At 43.6% G+C, this 15,096-nt stretch overlaps 1 protein-coding gene across 7 annotated transcripts in view; it reads right to left on the minus strand.

Moving 5' to 3' along the window:
- The window catches only part of DLGAP1 (DLG associated protein 1), a 759,376-nt gene that overhangs the window by 39,634 nt on the left and 704,646 nt on the right, over nt 1–15,096 (minus strand). For all 7 annotated transcript variants that reach the window (XR_004538413.1, XR_004538412.1, XM_033934400.1 and 4 more), the window contains one exon: nt 9,709–10,136. Coding sequence is in view for 5 of the 7 variants with exons in the window: in XM_033934400.1 (XP_033790291.1) it covers nt 9,709–10,136 (428 nt within the window). In the remaining 2 variants the exon portion in view is untranslated. The remainder of the gene's footprint in view (nt 1–9,708; nt 10,137–15,096) is intronic.

Raw genomic sequence — 15,096 nt, forward strand, 5'->3', positions numbered from 1 at the left:
AAAAGGCAGTATTGATTCTTCAGGAATATTAAAAATTTCAACAAAATATTTTTCCAACATTTCTCTATGAGTTATGAAGAAAATTTTAGGGAAATTCAGCAAACGCAAATTATTAGCACGGTAATTATTTTCAATCATCTCCAGTTTTCTCCTTAAATTTATGTTGTCTTTTATCATAACTTCCTGAACTTGTTTTATCCCTGTAACTTCTTTTTCCATTTTTTCCACATTAACTTTTACCGAGGTCAATTCATGTCTAAACTCTTTTAGCTTTTGATTTTGTTCATACAGTTTCTTCTCTACGTCTTTAATCTGTGAATTCAAGGAGTTTCCCAGCTTAATAACCAAATTCGAAAGAGCATCCATAGTTACTTCAGCAGGTTTTTCAACTGTAAAGGCCCTTTCATGTTTAGTTCTGAAAAGCTCACCTTCCATATTCTCTTCTTGTTGGTCTTATTTCTCCTGTCTCAAAGTTATTCCGGCTAAAAGGTCCATCTTAGGACTTGAAAAGTCCATCGAGGAATCCACTGCCAAGGGAGGGTGTGTGTGTGGGGGGGAAGGATATTCTGGCAATCTATTGCTTCTTTGGGCTCTTATCTCAATAGAACTGGGGATTTTCTTTTTTCTTTTATATGTATTTCTTATATCCTTTCCCATTCACTTTACTGTCTTTGCATTGACAATCTGGTGCTAGGGTCAGAGGGTTACCATATTTGTAAAGACAAAAAAAGAGGACACATGACCCCACCCCCACACAAACTGAGCCATACACACGGATGTATGGTAACCCTAAATCATTTAAGAAAGTTACTTCTCAAGGCTAAAACAGTTATCTCTCTCAGAAGTAGTATTTGGTTTTGTGAAAAATAGAATCTCAGTGGGTCAGTGAACTGCAGAAAAGTTATAAAACAAACAGTGGTGCCTCACACAACGAACTTAATTGGTTCCAGGAGCAAGTTTGTTATGCGAAAAGTTCGTTATGTGAAACGCGTTTTCCCATAACAATACATGTTAAAAAAAATAATTCGTTCTGTAGCATAAAATATGCTAAGATGACATAAAAAAAGATAAATTTTTTAAAACATACCGTATTTGCCGGCGTATAAGACGACTTTTCAGTACCTTAAAATCCTCCCCAAAGTCGGGGGTCGTCTTATACGCCGGGTACTGTTTACATGCCCTTACTTTACATGCCCTAACATCTCCTTCTTTACCTCCTTACGGTGCTTACGGTAAGTCCTCCTGGCCCTGGCGACCCCCCCCCCTAGTTGTTCGGGCCAGGAGGGAGCCTAAATCCTCCTGGCCACGGCGACCCCCTAACCCCACCCCGCACTACATTACGGGCAGGAGGGATCCCAGGCCCTCCTGCCCTCGACGCAAACCCCCCTCCCCCCAACGACCGCCCCCCCCAAGAACCTCCGACCGCCCCCCCAGCCGACCCGCGACCCCCCTGGCCGACCCCCACGACACCCCCACCCCCCTTCCCCGTACCTTTCTGTAGTTGGCCGGACAGACGGGAGCCAAACCCGCCTGTCCGGCAGGCAGCCAACGACGGAATGAGGCCGGATTGGCCCATCCGTCCCAAAGCTCCGCCTACTGGTGGGGCCTAAGGCGCCTGGGCCAATCAGAATAGGCCCGGGAGCCTTAGGTCCCTCCTGGGGGCAGGGCCTGAGGCACATGGTCGGGTTGGGCCCATGTGCCTCAGGCCCCGCCCCCAGGAGGGACTTAAGGCTCCCGGGCCTATTCTGATTGGCCCAGGCGCCTTAGGCCCCACCAGTAGGCGGAGCTTTGGGACGGATGGGCCAATCCGGCCTCATTCCGTCGTTGGCTGCCTGCCGGACAGGCGGGTTTGGCTCCCGTCTGTCCGGCCAACTACAGATAGGTACGGGGAAGGGGGGTGGGGGTCGGCCAGGGGGGTCGCGGGTCGGCTGGGGGGGCGGTCGGAGGTTCTTGGGGGGGGCGGTCGTTGGGGGGAGGGGGGTTTGCGTCGAGGGCAGGAGGGCCTGGGATCCCTCCTGCCCGTAATGTAGTGCAGGGTGGGGTTAGGGGGTCGCCGTGGCCAGGAGGACTTGGGCTCCCTCCTGGCCGTAATGTAGTGCAGGGTGGGGTTAAGGGGTCGCCGTGGCCAGGAGGACTTGGGCTCCCTCCTGGCCCGATATTGTGTGGGGAGTTGGGGAATCGGCGGGGCAAGAGGGCTTGGGCTCCTTTTTGCCCCGATCGTGTCGGGGAGTCGGGGGGGCAAGAGGGAGCCAGGCGGAGAGAGGGTAGTTAAGCGCAGTGCCTGCGCGGAAGGATGCAGCTCGGGCGACTTCGTTGTGTGAAACGAAGTTCGTTGTACGGATCAAGACATAAAGTTCGTTGTGCGCAGCGTTCGCTGTGCGAGGCGTCCGTTATGCGAGGCACCACTGTACATATAATTAAGCAGCAGTGTTAAACATAATACCAGCAGTGTTGGTGGAGGAAGGAGGCTGTTTGTGTAAGATTACCAGACTTCCAAAAAAACCCGGACATGTCCTCTTTTTAGAGAACTGTCCAGGTGTCCGGATGGACTTTCCAAAACCTGGCAATCACACACATCCACACATGCTCCAGGCCCTCCAGACCGCAGCCAGAGCTCGTTGGGGAAGACGAGAGGAGACTTTGTAGGGGTGGGACTGGAGGCAGAACTGGGCAGGGCCGGGGCAGAACCGGAGGCGGAATGGGGCGGGGCCATCTGTCAGGGGTTTTACCGCTCAAAATATGGTAACCCTATGCTCATGCATCCTCACTTGCATGTCAGTAAAGTTTGTAGAGGGGCACAACCGCTTAGGACAGGCCCACCATGCCCATGGACTCCCCTTCAACAACGTAACTCAGTGCTGTCTTATTCCGCTGGACTTAGAGTCCAAATCCCGGACAAACTGATGGGTTTTAGAAAACCATCTGGACACCCGGAAATGTCCTCTAAAAAAGAGAACATGTCCAGGAAAATTTGGATGTATGGTAACCCTATGGGTCATGCACCAGGGCTACTTCTAAAATGCTACAGTCTTACCATTAGATATCACTATTTTCTAATGGCTGGAACACTCTCTATCACTTCCCATATGGCTAGTATGCTTAGAGGAAAATCTAAGTGGAAAATCAAATCTAGGACTTCTGTATGACAGCGCACAACAGTGACACTGAACCATCAGGCCACTTCATCTTGTATTTATCCTTTAGACTATTGGTCCAGGCATTGGTTCTATCTATATTGAATTATTGCAATATCGTTTATTTGGGCATACCTAAAAAAACAATGAGAAAATTAAGAATAGTACAGAATACGATTGTCCATTTAATATTTGGACTGAAGAAAAGAGATCATGTTAGTTCCTACTATAGATTACTGCACTGGCTCCCGGTGGAGGCACAAGTAATATTCAAATTTTCTTGCATCTGTTTTAAGTTGATTTGGGGACTGGCCCCTACTTATCTTCTGTCTCATTTTGTGCTATACAACCCTACGAGGAGAACCAGAAATTATCATTTATTCGCCTATCCAAAGGTTACTGGTTGTAGATATAGGTCATTTTTGGATAGGACTTTCATGTTTCAAGCAAATAAACAACAGTCCTGGTTTGGTAATTACATTAGTGGTGCCAGGTTGACCTACGGCGCTTTTCGGAAAGAAATTAAAATTGTACTATTTGATAGATTTATTTCCTAAATAGAAAATACAAAATGTAATAATTCTTTGATAATTGCAATAATTCTATTCTGACTATCCTTAAGAAATATATTGCACTTTTGCTATTTGTATTTTGTACATCGCTGATTGTCCAGCTCTCTTTGATGTAAACCGCCGAGAAGTTGTCAGATTGTGACGGTATAGAAGAATAAAGTTATTATTATTATTGTTATTTAACATCTGCTATACTGACCTGGTGAAGAGAATGTGCCAATCAAAAGCTAGTCAAAATGCTGAGTTCAATTAAAAGGTATTACCTACCATTGCTGACTTTTTTTTAATATGTAAGTGCAAGCAAAAAAATCTATTGGCAAACTTCAGGGAAGCTGAAGGACTTTTAGGAAGCTACCTCACAGGTCACTGGATCTTTGCAGACACAGTTTGGGGATGGGAAGGGCCTTTTTGGTTGCTATTAATATAGTTAAGGATGCTTTATAACGACAATTCTATTTAGCCTACTCTATCAAGATGCCTACTTTTCTTTATAGAATACTGGCATAGGCGTGGAAATGCGCATATATAATTTAGGCATAACCATTTTCTCCAGCCATAAAGCTGGTATAAATGCTTGGTAAAAAAAACCCCCAAAACAAACCCAAACACATATAAGTTATACCCCCTCTTTTACGAACACATAGCGCGGGTTTTAGCACCGGCAGTGGCGGTAACTGCTCCGACGCTCATAGAATTCCTTTGAGCATCGGCGCAGTAACCGCCGCTGCCAGCGCTAAAACCCGCCCTATGTGTTTGTAAAAGAGGGGGATGGTATTCTACAATTTATGCATCAACTGTGCATCCCACCGATGCTCTCCCCAGACAGCACCCGTGTGCGCACCCATTTTCACACTGCATACTAGAGAATGACATGGGGACAAATTTTCCACATCCCGCTTTGTCACTGTCTCTGTCCCATTCCTGTAAGCTCTGCTTTAACTGCACAAGCCTCGAACACTTATGATTTTAACGTGTTTGAAGCTTGTGCAAATGAGGAAAGAGCTTGCAGGAATGGAGCAGGGACAGGAAAAGAACTTGTGGGGATAGGATGGGAAAATGAGTTCTTGCGGGGACGGAGAAATATTTGTCCCCCTGTCATTCTCTACTGCAAACCACTGTATTTGCTGGCATTTTATGGAATAGCATATAGCTGGAATACTGGCATTTATACACAAATGTGCATACGTATGACAGTATTCTGGTCATTTAGGGGGAAATTCTGTAAATGATAGGCACCTATAATATAGGCACCTAACTAAAACTTAGACACCTAAAATGTAGGCTAGGGTTTTAAAGGCCTACATTATAGGCACTTAAATCCATTGCTAATTGCTCTTTTTTACTACCATTCATACCAGTCATCCAAAGATATTATTTCCGAATTTATTTTGTTTTTCCCTTTCCTTTGGTAATTTACCCTCAATGTTCTCTTCTTTCCTATTATAAAGTGTATTTCTTTCCCCTCTATCCTATTGTTTCCTGTAGTAATTTGTCTTGTAATTAAATGATTTTTATATTTTTAGTTATATTATTGTTATTGTTTTATCCTGTATTTTTTGTATATGTAAATCGCTTAGTAATTATGATAGGTGATCAATCAAATAATGAATAAACTTGAAACTTGATTAGAGAATAGCGCCTAGCGGCACCTAAGTCCTTCTCTGCCCCTAAACACGCCTACTTATCATGCTCTCCTCTTCCTTTTGAGGCTTTAGAAAATTAGTAAAAACGAAACTGTTCAACCGATTTGTCACCTAAGAATTTGTTGTTCATTCACTCGTATTCTGCATACCGAATTCATAGCTATGTCGCTGACTGTCCAGCTCTTCTTATTTGTACTTGCTTTCAGTATACTTGTATTCATTGATTCTATATAGTAACTTCGCCGACTGTCCAGCGCTTCTTATTAATACTTGCTCTCAGTGTACTTGTATTCATTGATTCCATTTTGTAACTTATCGCTGACTGTCCAGCTCCTCTTATAGTAAACCGCCTCGAACTACCATGGCTTTGGCGGTATATATGAAAATAAATTATTAAATTATTATTATTATTAATTACTTTGGAGTCAGGCACCACTAGGCGCCAAGCGATAGGCACTTATCTTTTGTAAAATCATTAAAGCTCATAACTGAAGCCAATTTACTAATCAAGTTAGCGCCTATCTTTAGGCGCCTCTTATAGAATTTCTCCCTTATTGTGCTCTTGGGCCCTGATTCTATAAAAGATGCCTACAGTTAAGTGCCTAGACTGGCACGCCTAGACAATCTAGGCACCTAACTTAATTTTTTAAAAATTGGCCTAATTGGCGCTGATAATTGGTTTTTAATGGTGCTTTCAATTATTTATCTCATAGCAGGCTGCCTGATGGGGTAAATAGCTATACTGAAAGGCAAAATAATATGGCATGTATCATCCACTGAAAACTTGGGATCATGACTCAGAGAATTACGGAGAATAAGGAGATTGTAATCACCTGGGACATTCCTGTTCTGTCTGATAAAAAGCTAGGTGCAAGGAAACTGGATATAGTGGTAACGGATAAAAACATGACAATGGCAATGATTATAGAGGTGTCAGTGCCAAGTGAATTTTCTATGAATCATGTGGAGAGAGAGAGAGAGAAGGAGAAGATCCTGATGTACCAATCAATTGACGGTTTTAAATAGATAGATGGAGTATTCTTATAGGTATTGACATCAGACGATGAATTTTATGACATAATCTTATTGTTGATCTTGGATCAATTTGTAGAGTCTGTTGTATTTATGTAAGTATCCTTTGTTACCCACTTAGGATATAAGCGGGATAGAAATTTTTTAACTAAATAATTAGAAGAAGTCAGAGACCAAGAAAATGTGACAGAAAAATCTGGCACAATGCAAGAACTGCAGTGAGCATCAGCAGTAAATTTGAGAGAGTGAGATCATACTCCATATATTCTTGCTGAGGATTAGAGTCCATTGCTGTCATATTATACATAAAACTAGCTTATTTAGAGAAATTACCCCCTTGAGACATGCTTAACGTGACCATTTATTTTTTTTATCAAACGGGACATCTATTAATTTTCAGTCCCTCCCCAATCCCGCCCTAGCACCGCCCCAGGCTGCCCCCCCAATTTCTTCCATTCATTTTTCATGTACATACAATATCTTATTAATTCATAATGGTAAACATAATATTTTTTTAAAAAATACAAACTACACTGTACGCAGAGAAAATGTTAATTATCATTTACGAGTTTCGTTTTTTTCTTCAAAGATGTCAAGGCAGATGAGTTTAAAATATGCAATGTCACCTCAGTAACTGTAGAAACTAAATTGAAAATAAAATCATTTTTCATACCTTTGTTGTCTCGTGATTTCATGAGTCTCTGGTTGCACTTCCTTCTGACTGTGCATCCAATCTTTCTTTCTTTCTTTTCCAACATTTCTTTCACAATCTAGCCCCATTCCCTTTGGGTCCAGGTCTCTCTCTCTCTCTCTCTTTTCCCTGTTACCCTCCCCAGATCCAGTGGCAGTTCTCCTTTGTACCTACCACCACCTTTGTTCCAGGTCTCCCTGTCTCTCCCTCCTCTGTTATGATCTTCCATCTCTCTGTTCTTCCTCAGGGTCTCTCCTACTCTGTCTGCACCTCACATAGTCCAGCATCTGCCTCCTGTCTTTCCCCTTTGGTCCAGGCCTTTCTCTCTTTAGTCTTTCTTCTGTTTACAACCACCCCCATTTCTCTGCCTCTCTTTCTCCTTCCTTCCTCCCTCCCTCCTTCCTATGTCCCCCTCACAGCCTTCCAACCTTTGTCCCACCCCATCCCCTGAAGTCAACCTGCCTTTGTCCCACCCCTCCCCTGAAGCCAGCCAGCCTGTCTGCCTGCCTCCCTCCCTCCCTCGCCGAAGCCAACCTACCTGCCTGTCTGTCTGCCTCCCTCTCTCCGAAGCCTAGCCTACCGCCGATTCTTCTGCTCCCCCCACCCGGTCTGCCACCGCAGTCCACTGCTGCTTCCCGCCTGCTGCAACAACCGCAAGAAAGGAAGGTCCAGGCGCCGGCCTCAAGCCTTCTCCCCGACATCAATTTTGACATCGGAGAGGAAGTTCCAGGCCAGTCAGGCAGCAATTGTCTGGCCCAGAACTTCCTCTTTGACGTCAGAATTGACGTCGGGGAGAAGGCTTGAGGGCCGGTGCCTGGACCTTGCTTTCCTGTAAATGCGGCGGCAGGCAGGGAATCAGGGAGAGAGCCCATTCTCTGCGATCGCCTGTCCTGTTGTCCCCACACACAGCTTCGGGTCGCTGTCTCTGAAAACGGAACATTTCAGCATCACAAAGTTGTGTGTGGGAACAACAGGACAGGGTATCTGAAAATGGGACGGTCCCATTCAAAACAGGACGTATGGTCACATTAGACATGCCTCACATGTGAGGAATGGAAAGGGATGAGGCACATGAAGGTTCTATGTCAGAGGCTGACACTGCTTTCAGTCATGTTGTGCATGCACTATTAAACTTCCCTCTTGGATCACAGGACTAGGGTTACCAGATGTTCAGGAACTAAAATCTGGACTCATGGCCCCGCCCCCCAGACCCACTAAGTTCTGCCCGTCATCTCACAGTTCCACCTGAGTTACGCCCTGTTCCACCCCAACCATGCCCTCTCAACCTGTTCACTTTTTGGGATGGCATCTGAGCATGTGCAGGTATGACGCAATGATTTCCCACACATGCATGCAAGCGTGTGACATAACCGTGTTGCATTCGCGCATGTGCAGACAGTAAAGGGAGGAAAAATGATTTTATTTTAAATTTAGTGATCAAAATGTGTCCGAATTTATATCTGCTGTCTATATTTTGCACTATGGCCCCCTTTTACTAAACCGCAATAGTGTTTTTTAGCACAGGGAGCCTATGAGCATTGGAAGCAATGCGGGGCATTCAGCGCAGCTTTCTGAGTTAAAAACCACTATCGCAGTTTAGTAAAAGGGGAGGGGGTATATTTGTCTATTTTTGTAAAATTGCTTCTGAGGTGGCATTGCATATTTTAAAGTCATCTGCCTTGATCTCTTTGAAAAAAACCCTAAATATAAATGATAATTAACATTTTCTCTGCGTACACTGTGCTTTGTGTTTTTTTTTTATTTTATTGTTGGTAGATCATTTTGACTTGGTCATTTTAAAAGTAGCTTGCAAGCCAAAAAAGTGTGGGCACCCCTGTTTCAAAGGGTGGAGCAGTGAAGCATATTTTTGATTATGAGGCAATTAAGGAGGGAGGTAGGACAATTGAGGGGGCTAAGGGTGTTTGTAGGGTGGTGGGATACTTGTGAGGGGGATAGTTTTTGGAATGTAGTTTTCTTGTATTATCCACACGTCAAGTTTCATTCCATTCTGTTAAAAATTTTGGAGAGTTATTTTGCACTTATACCTGCTGCTATAGAAATGCATTAAGCCATTTTTTTTTGGGGGGGAGGGGAGGGGTTATTTCTCTGAAACTTGTGGTCCAGTTTTGCCCATTTTTCTATTTGATGTATCCTTTTACTGCTTTTCCTGTTCTGCCTGATTTCGCCCCATTCTATTAAATTTTTGGAGGGTTATTTCACGCGTTAAGGCCCTAACGCACCTTTGTAAAAGAAGGCCTTAGTATCTAAGGGTTATTTAACTTATCCCCCCTTTTACTAAGCCACGGTAGATGATTCTACCACAGCCTGGAGCGCTAAATGCTCTGATGCTCATAGAATTCCTATGAGCGCTGGAGCATTTAGTGGCCTGGGCTGCAGTAGAAACCTCTACCGAGGCTTAGTAAAAGAGGGCCTACATAAAATAAACGATGGACGCTCTTCCGACCTTTTCCTCAATTACGTTAGTTTTTCCTTTTAATATTGTTAGACATTTTCAGCTAAAGGAGCAAAGTGCTTTAGTCAAGAGATACAGCTTTTGGGTTCATGTTAACTTCTGTGCCACTTGAGTATGGTTATGTGTGAGTTTTCTTTACCTCTAGTGAGATGCTGGTACTTACTGTGATCAGGCAGGTCATACTCCTGTTCCTCCTGCTCCATCTGCTGACACCAGCCCTCCATTCGATCTTTCTCCGCCTGGAGCAGCTTCAGAAACCAGTGCCCATCCCTGTGACATACAGACCGCTGAACAGCTTCCATGGGGTCCTCAGTGATGGAATCAATCCAGGGGTCCGGAGGGGGTAAAATGGAAGGGTCAAAATCAGCATCAAAGTCATCGTCCCCTGTGCAGGCGTGGTAATGGTTTCCAGACCCCTGTATGCTAACGGTGGAGCTCCCAGTGTCTCGAGTGTGCCCGTGCCTCAGCATCTGATCACTGCACCAGTTGTCCCCCTCGTGTACATCCATCGGGATTGCAAAATGCTCCTGGAGGTCCAGGTTGGCTTGCACGGCGGCTGTCACGCTATTTGATCGGGTAAACCTGCGACGGCTTGAGAAAAGAAGAAATATTAGAAACATGCAATCTTGAATGGTTACTGTCAAAATACATGCAGAAGACAGTATTGCTCTGAACCAGTGGCTACATAATGCTGAATATTTACGAGTGCAAATGTGTGGAAATATGCAAGGTGAAATCTAGGTGTTTTGCTTTGTGCAACGACTCCTGAAAACCTCCAGCTGCAACTCTTTTCACTGCAGAAACAGACTGAAAGAAGCATAAAACTCTACTCAGTTCACTGCTTTTGCAATCCCTACATGCATTTCAGAAGCTTCCTCAGAAGGATCAGTTTTTTCTAACAATCATCTTCTGGCTCTGGCTAAAGTATGATAGATAACTTTGAGGATAGGTAAGTTTGAAAAAAAAATTTGTGACGCTAACCTTGAACTGCAAATTTAAATTTTTGCACATCCTAATTCATTGAATTGCTCACTGTTATCAAATGCAAAAAAAGTGTGATCCATTTTCTTCATTTGAATAAAAAATAAGCATTGTTGTTCTTGTGTATAAATATATCTTAGTAATGAAAACACTTTTTAGAAAAGTGTGCATCTTGTACAGGTGCTGCACATATGCTAAAATTACTCGGAGTGATCCTTGACAGTAAATTCAATTACCACGATCAAATCAGTGCTGTAGTTAAAAGATGTTTCTATCGTTTGCGATTGATCCGCTCTCTTTCTAAAGTACTCTAACCTTCATCTGTCAATATTCTAATTCACTCTCTGGTGATCTCCGGTATTGACTATTGTAATGCCTTATACAAAGGGATCACACAGAAAGAAATCCGATGATTGCAGATTATTCAAAATACTTCTGTTAAAATTATCTTCCAGGCACGGAAATTCGATCATGTTTCACCTCTACTAATTAAAGCACATTGGCTCCCCATCAAAAATAGAATCGCTTATAAAATTCTTTTACTTACATTCAAAACTAGAACTTGTAATCAACCGGAATTCATAAACAGACTTCTTATACTCTATGCCCCCCTCAGATCACTCCGCTCTGCTACACAACATCTTCTCAATATCCCTTCTTTGAAAAATATTAATACCATGTGCTTAAATATCTTTTTGGTTACTGTATCCTCCCTCTGGAACTCTATACCCAATTACATAAGAGGGGAAACAAAATTAAACCAGTTTAAATCTAAATTAAAAACCTTCTTGTTTAAAGACATAGAAACATAGAATATGACGGCAGAAAAGGGCTGTAGCCCATCAAGTCTGCCCACACTAATGACCCACCCCCAGACTTCACCCGGCTAGTGATCCCACATACATATCCCATTTCTTTTTGAAATCAAGCACGCTGCTGGCGTTAATCACCTGCAATGGAAGTTCATTCCAATGATCGACTACCCTTTCGGTGAAGAAATACTTCCTGGCGTCGCCATGAAATTGCCCACCTTTGATTTTCAGCGGATGACCTCTTGTGGTTGAAGGTCCTTTAAGAAAGAAGATATCGTCTTCCACCTCGATGCGGCCCGTGATATATTTAAAAGTCTCAATCATGTCCCCCCTCTCTCTACGTTCCTCGAGCGAGTATAGTTGCAGTTTATTCAGTCTTTCCTCATATGGGAGGTTCTTGAGTCCCGAGACCATCCTGGTGGTCATTCGCTGAACCGACTCGATTCTCCGCACATCTTTTTGATAATGTGGTCTCCAGAATTGAACACAATATTCAAGATGAGGTCTCACCATGGATCTGTACAGGGGCATTATGACTTCGGGCCTCCGGCTGACGAAACCTCTACGGATGCATCCCACCATTTGTCTAGCCTTGGATGCAGCTTTCTCCACCTGCTTGGCAGTTTTCATGTCTTCACTAATGATTACTCCCAAATCACGTTCTGCCCTAGTCCTAGCTAAGGTCTCACCATTCAGAGTGTAAGTTCTGCACGGGTTTTTGCTGCCAAGGTGCATGACCTAACATTTTTTGGCATTAAAGCCTAGCTGCCAAGTCAAGGACCAATGTTCCAATAAGAGCAGGTCCTGTTCCATACTGTCGGGCAAGGTGCTGTTATCTACTATGTTGCATAGTTTGGCGTCGTCAGCGAATAGTGTTATTTTACCTTGAAGCCCTTGAGTCAGGTCTCTTATGTATATGTTGAAAAGGATCGGTCCCAAGACCAATCCCTGTGGCACTCCACTGGTCACCTCCGATGTATTGGAGGGGGTACCGTTAACCACTACCCTCTGGATTCTACCGCTTAACCAGTCATTGACCCATGTCGTCAATATTACTCCCAATCCCATCGAAGTCATTTTGCGCAACAATCTGCGGTGTGGGACGCTATCAAAAGCTTTGCTGAAGTCCAAGTACACGACGTCTAGAGACTTCCCCATATCCAGTTTCCTTGTAACCCAGTCAAAGAAGCTGATCAGATTGGATTGACAGGACCTTCCCTTTGTGAATCCATGCTGCTGGGGATCCTGTAGATTCTCCTCGGTCAGAATCGTATCTAATTCGTGTTTAATAAGTCTTTCCATGAGTTTGCTCACTATTGATGTGAGACTGACCGGTCTGTAATTCGCAGCCTCCGTTCAGCAACCTTTTTTGTGCAATGGAATGACGTTAGCTGTTTTCCAGTCCATGGGGACTTTTCCGGTACTTAGGGAAAGATTGAAAGCACGGATAGCGGTTCCGCCAGGACATCACACAACTCCCTAAGAATCCTGAGGTGTAGATTGTCCGGTCCCATGGCTTTGTTCACCTTGAGTTTTGATAGTTCGCCATGGACGCTGCTGGGTGTAAACTTGAAATTTTGAAACGGGTCTTCCGAGGTTTGCCTTGCCTGCAGTTGTGGACCGGTCCCCGGCGCCTCACAAGTAAAGACTGAGCAAAAGTATTCATTTAGTAGTTTGGCTTTATCAGAATCCGTTTCTGCAATGGTCCCGTCTGTTTTCCTGAGACGTACTATCCCATCTGTGTTTCGTTTCCTGTCGCTAATGTATCTGAAGAAGGATTTATCCCCTTTTTTAATGTTTTTCGCTAGTTGTTCTTCTGTTTGAATCTTGGCCTCTTTGACTGCCGCTTTGACTGCTTTAGACCTGGTCAGATAGTCTTCTTTTGCCACCCTGTTTCCAGTATGCTTGTAGGAAATAAAAGCTTTTTTCTTTTCCTTGACAAGATCCGAGATCTCTGCAGAGAACCACTGGGGCTTGTTCTTCCTCCGTCATTTGCTTACTGTTTTTGTATAGCGGTTTGTTGCCTCATGCAAGGTGCATTTCAGGATTGACCACATAGCCTCTACATTATTGGTTTCAGCTTGGTTTTGTAGCGCCTGATGGACGAAGTCTCCCATGCGTTTAAAGTCAGTGCCCCAAAAGTCGAGGACCTTTGTTGCTGTGTTTGATCTAGTGAAGCCTATCTTGATGTTGAACCATACCATGTTGTGGTCGCTGGAGGCTAGTGTATCACCTACCAAAACTTCTGAAACGCTTTCTCCGTTGGTGAGTATCAGGTCCAGTGTCGCCTGATCTCTGGTGGGCTCCAGCACCATTTGTTTGAGTCGCGCCCCTTTTATGGAGGTTAAAAGCCTTCTGCTGCCGCTGGTAGTAGCGGAAAGTGTCTTCCAATCAGCATCAGGCATATTGAAGTCCCCTAGCAGAACCGTGCCCCGCGTAAAGTGATGTTCTCAATGTCTTTGATTAGTTCCATATCCCTGTCTTCCTGCTGTTTTGGGGGCCTGTATAATACACCCAGATACAAGCATTTTTCGTTTCCTCTGGCCAGGTTCACCCAGAGTGATTCCCTGGTGTAGTTGACATCTGTGATTCTGGTGACTTTGATGTTATCTCTAGTGTATAGTGCTACCCCACCCCCTATTCTTCCCTCTCTGTCCCGACGAAGTAAGTTGTATCCTGGTATAGCCATGTCCCACCCATGTGAGTCTGTGAACCAAGTCTCAGATATCGCTATTACATCGAGGTCGGCGTTCGTTATCTCTGTCTCTAATTCTAGAATTTTATTGCCTAAGCTGTGTGCATTAACATACATAGCCCTCCATACTTTATGTTTAACAGCAACTGTCCTTCTAAGGACAATTCGACTTCCCTTCTTTTGGTCTTTCCCCTACCTCTTGTTCCTTCCTTCAGTGTCTCTTTCCTATAATATTGTAGTTCGACCCCTCTTTTCCCTTTGTACAAGTTTGTCTGTTTTGTTAATTATTCCCCCAAATACGTTTGTTAACTTGATTGTTTTTATTGATTAATGTACACCGCATAGAAGCCTGATTAGGCGGTATAATACATTTTTAAATAAACTTGAAACTTTCAGACAATTGCTCTCCAAGAGAAAAACATAAGGAACTAACTTGCTCTTTTCTCACAGTAGGTGTCGCTGTTGTGCAATGGTTAGGACAACTCTCTTCCCAGGGAGTTACAGATGCCTCATCAGCATCCCAAACTTGAGGATCAGAAGCATATGTGCTTGTTTTATACAGTATCTATCTTTATTAGGGCTGCACATCGATTAATCACAATTAATCATGATTAAAATTTTTAATCGCATACAGTGTCTCTCTCTCTCTCTCTCCCCCCTCCATTAGATTTCTTTCTATACTCATACAGTGGCAAATATAGGCAGCAGAAGTAAGTTCTCAGAACTGACATGCTTTAAATCACTAAAATGGAAATAAATCATTTTTCTAACCTTTGATGCCCGGTAATTTTAAAGATGGAACAAAATGATTTGGAAAACAAAATCACCAAGCAACAAAGGTAAGAAAAATGATTCATATTGTACAGATCTGGCAAGTTACCCAGATCCAGAAATCAACATTTCAAGTCTTAGAGTGCAAATAGGTTTGTCAGAAATTTAGAAACTTGCCCAAGATCTCCTCTCGAACTGGCTAAAATGAAATGAAACACATGCACATACAACGTAAGCAGTGCACAGTGGCAAGTTCATGATCTTTATTGTCAGACTACATGCATACATACAT

Source organism: Geotrypetes seraphini, chromosome 2 (assembly GCF_902459505.1).
Source record: "Geotrypetes seraphini chromosome 2, aGeoSer1.1, whole genome shotgun sequence".
NCBI lineage: Eukaryota > Metazoa > Chordata > Amphibia > Gymnophiona > Dermophiidae > Geotrypetes > Geotrypetes seraphini.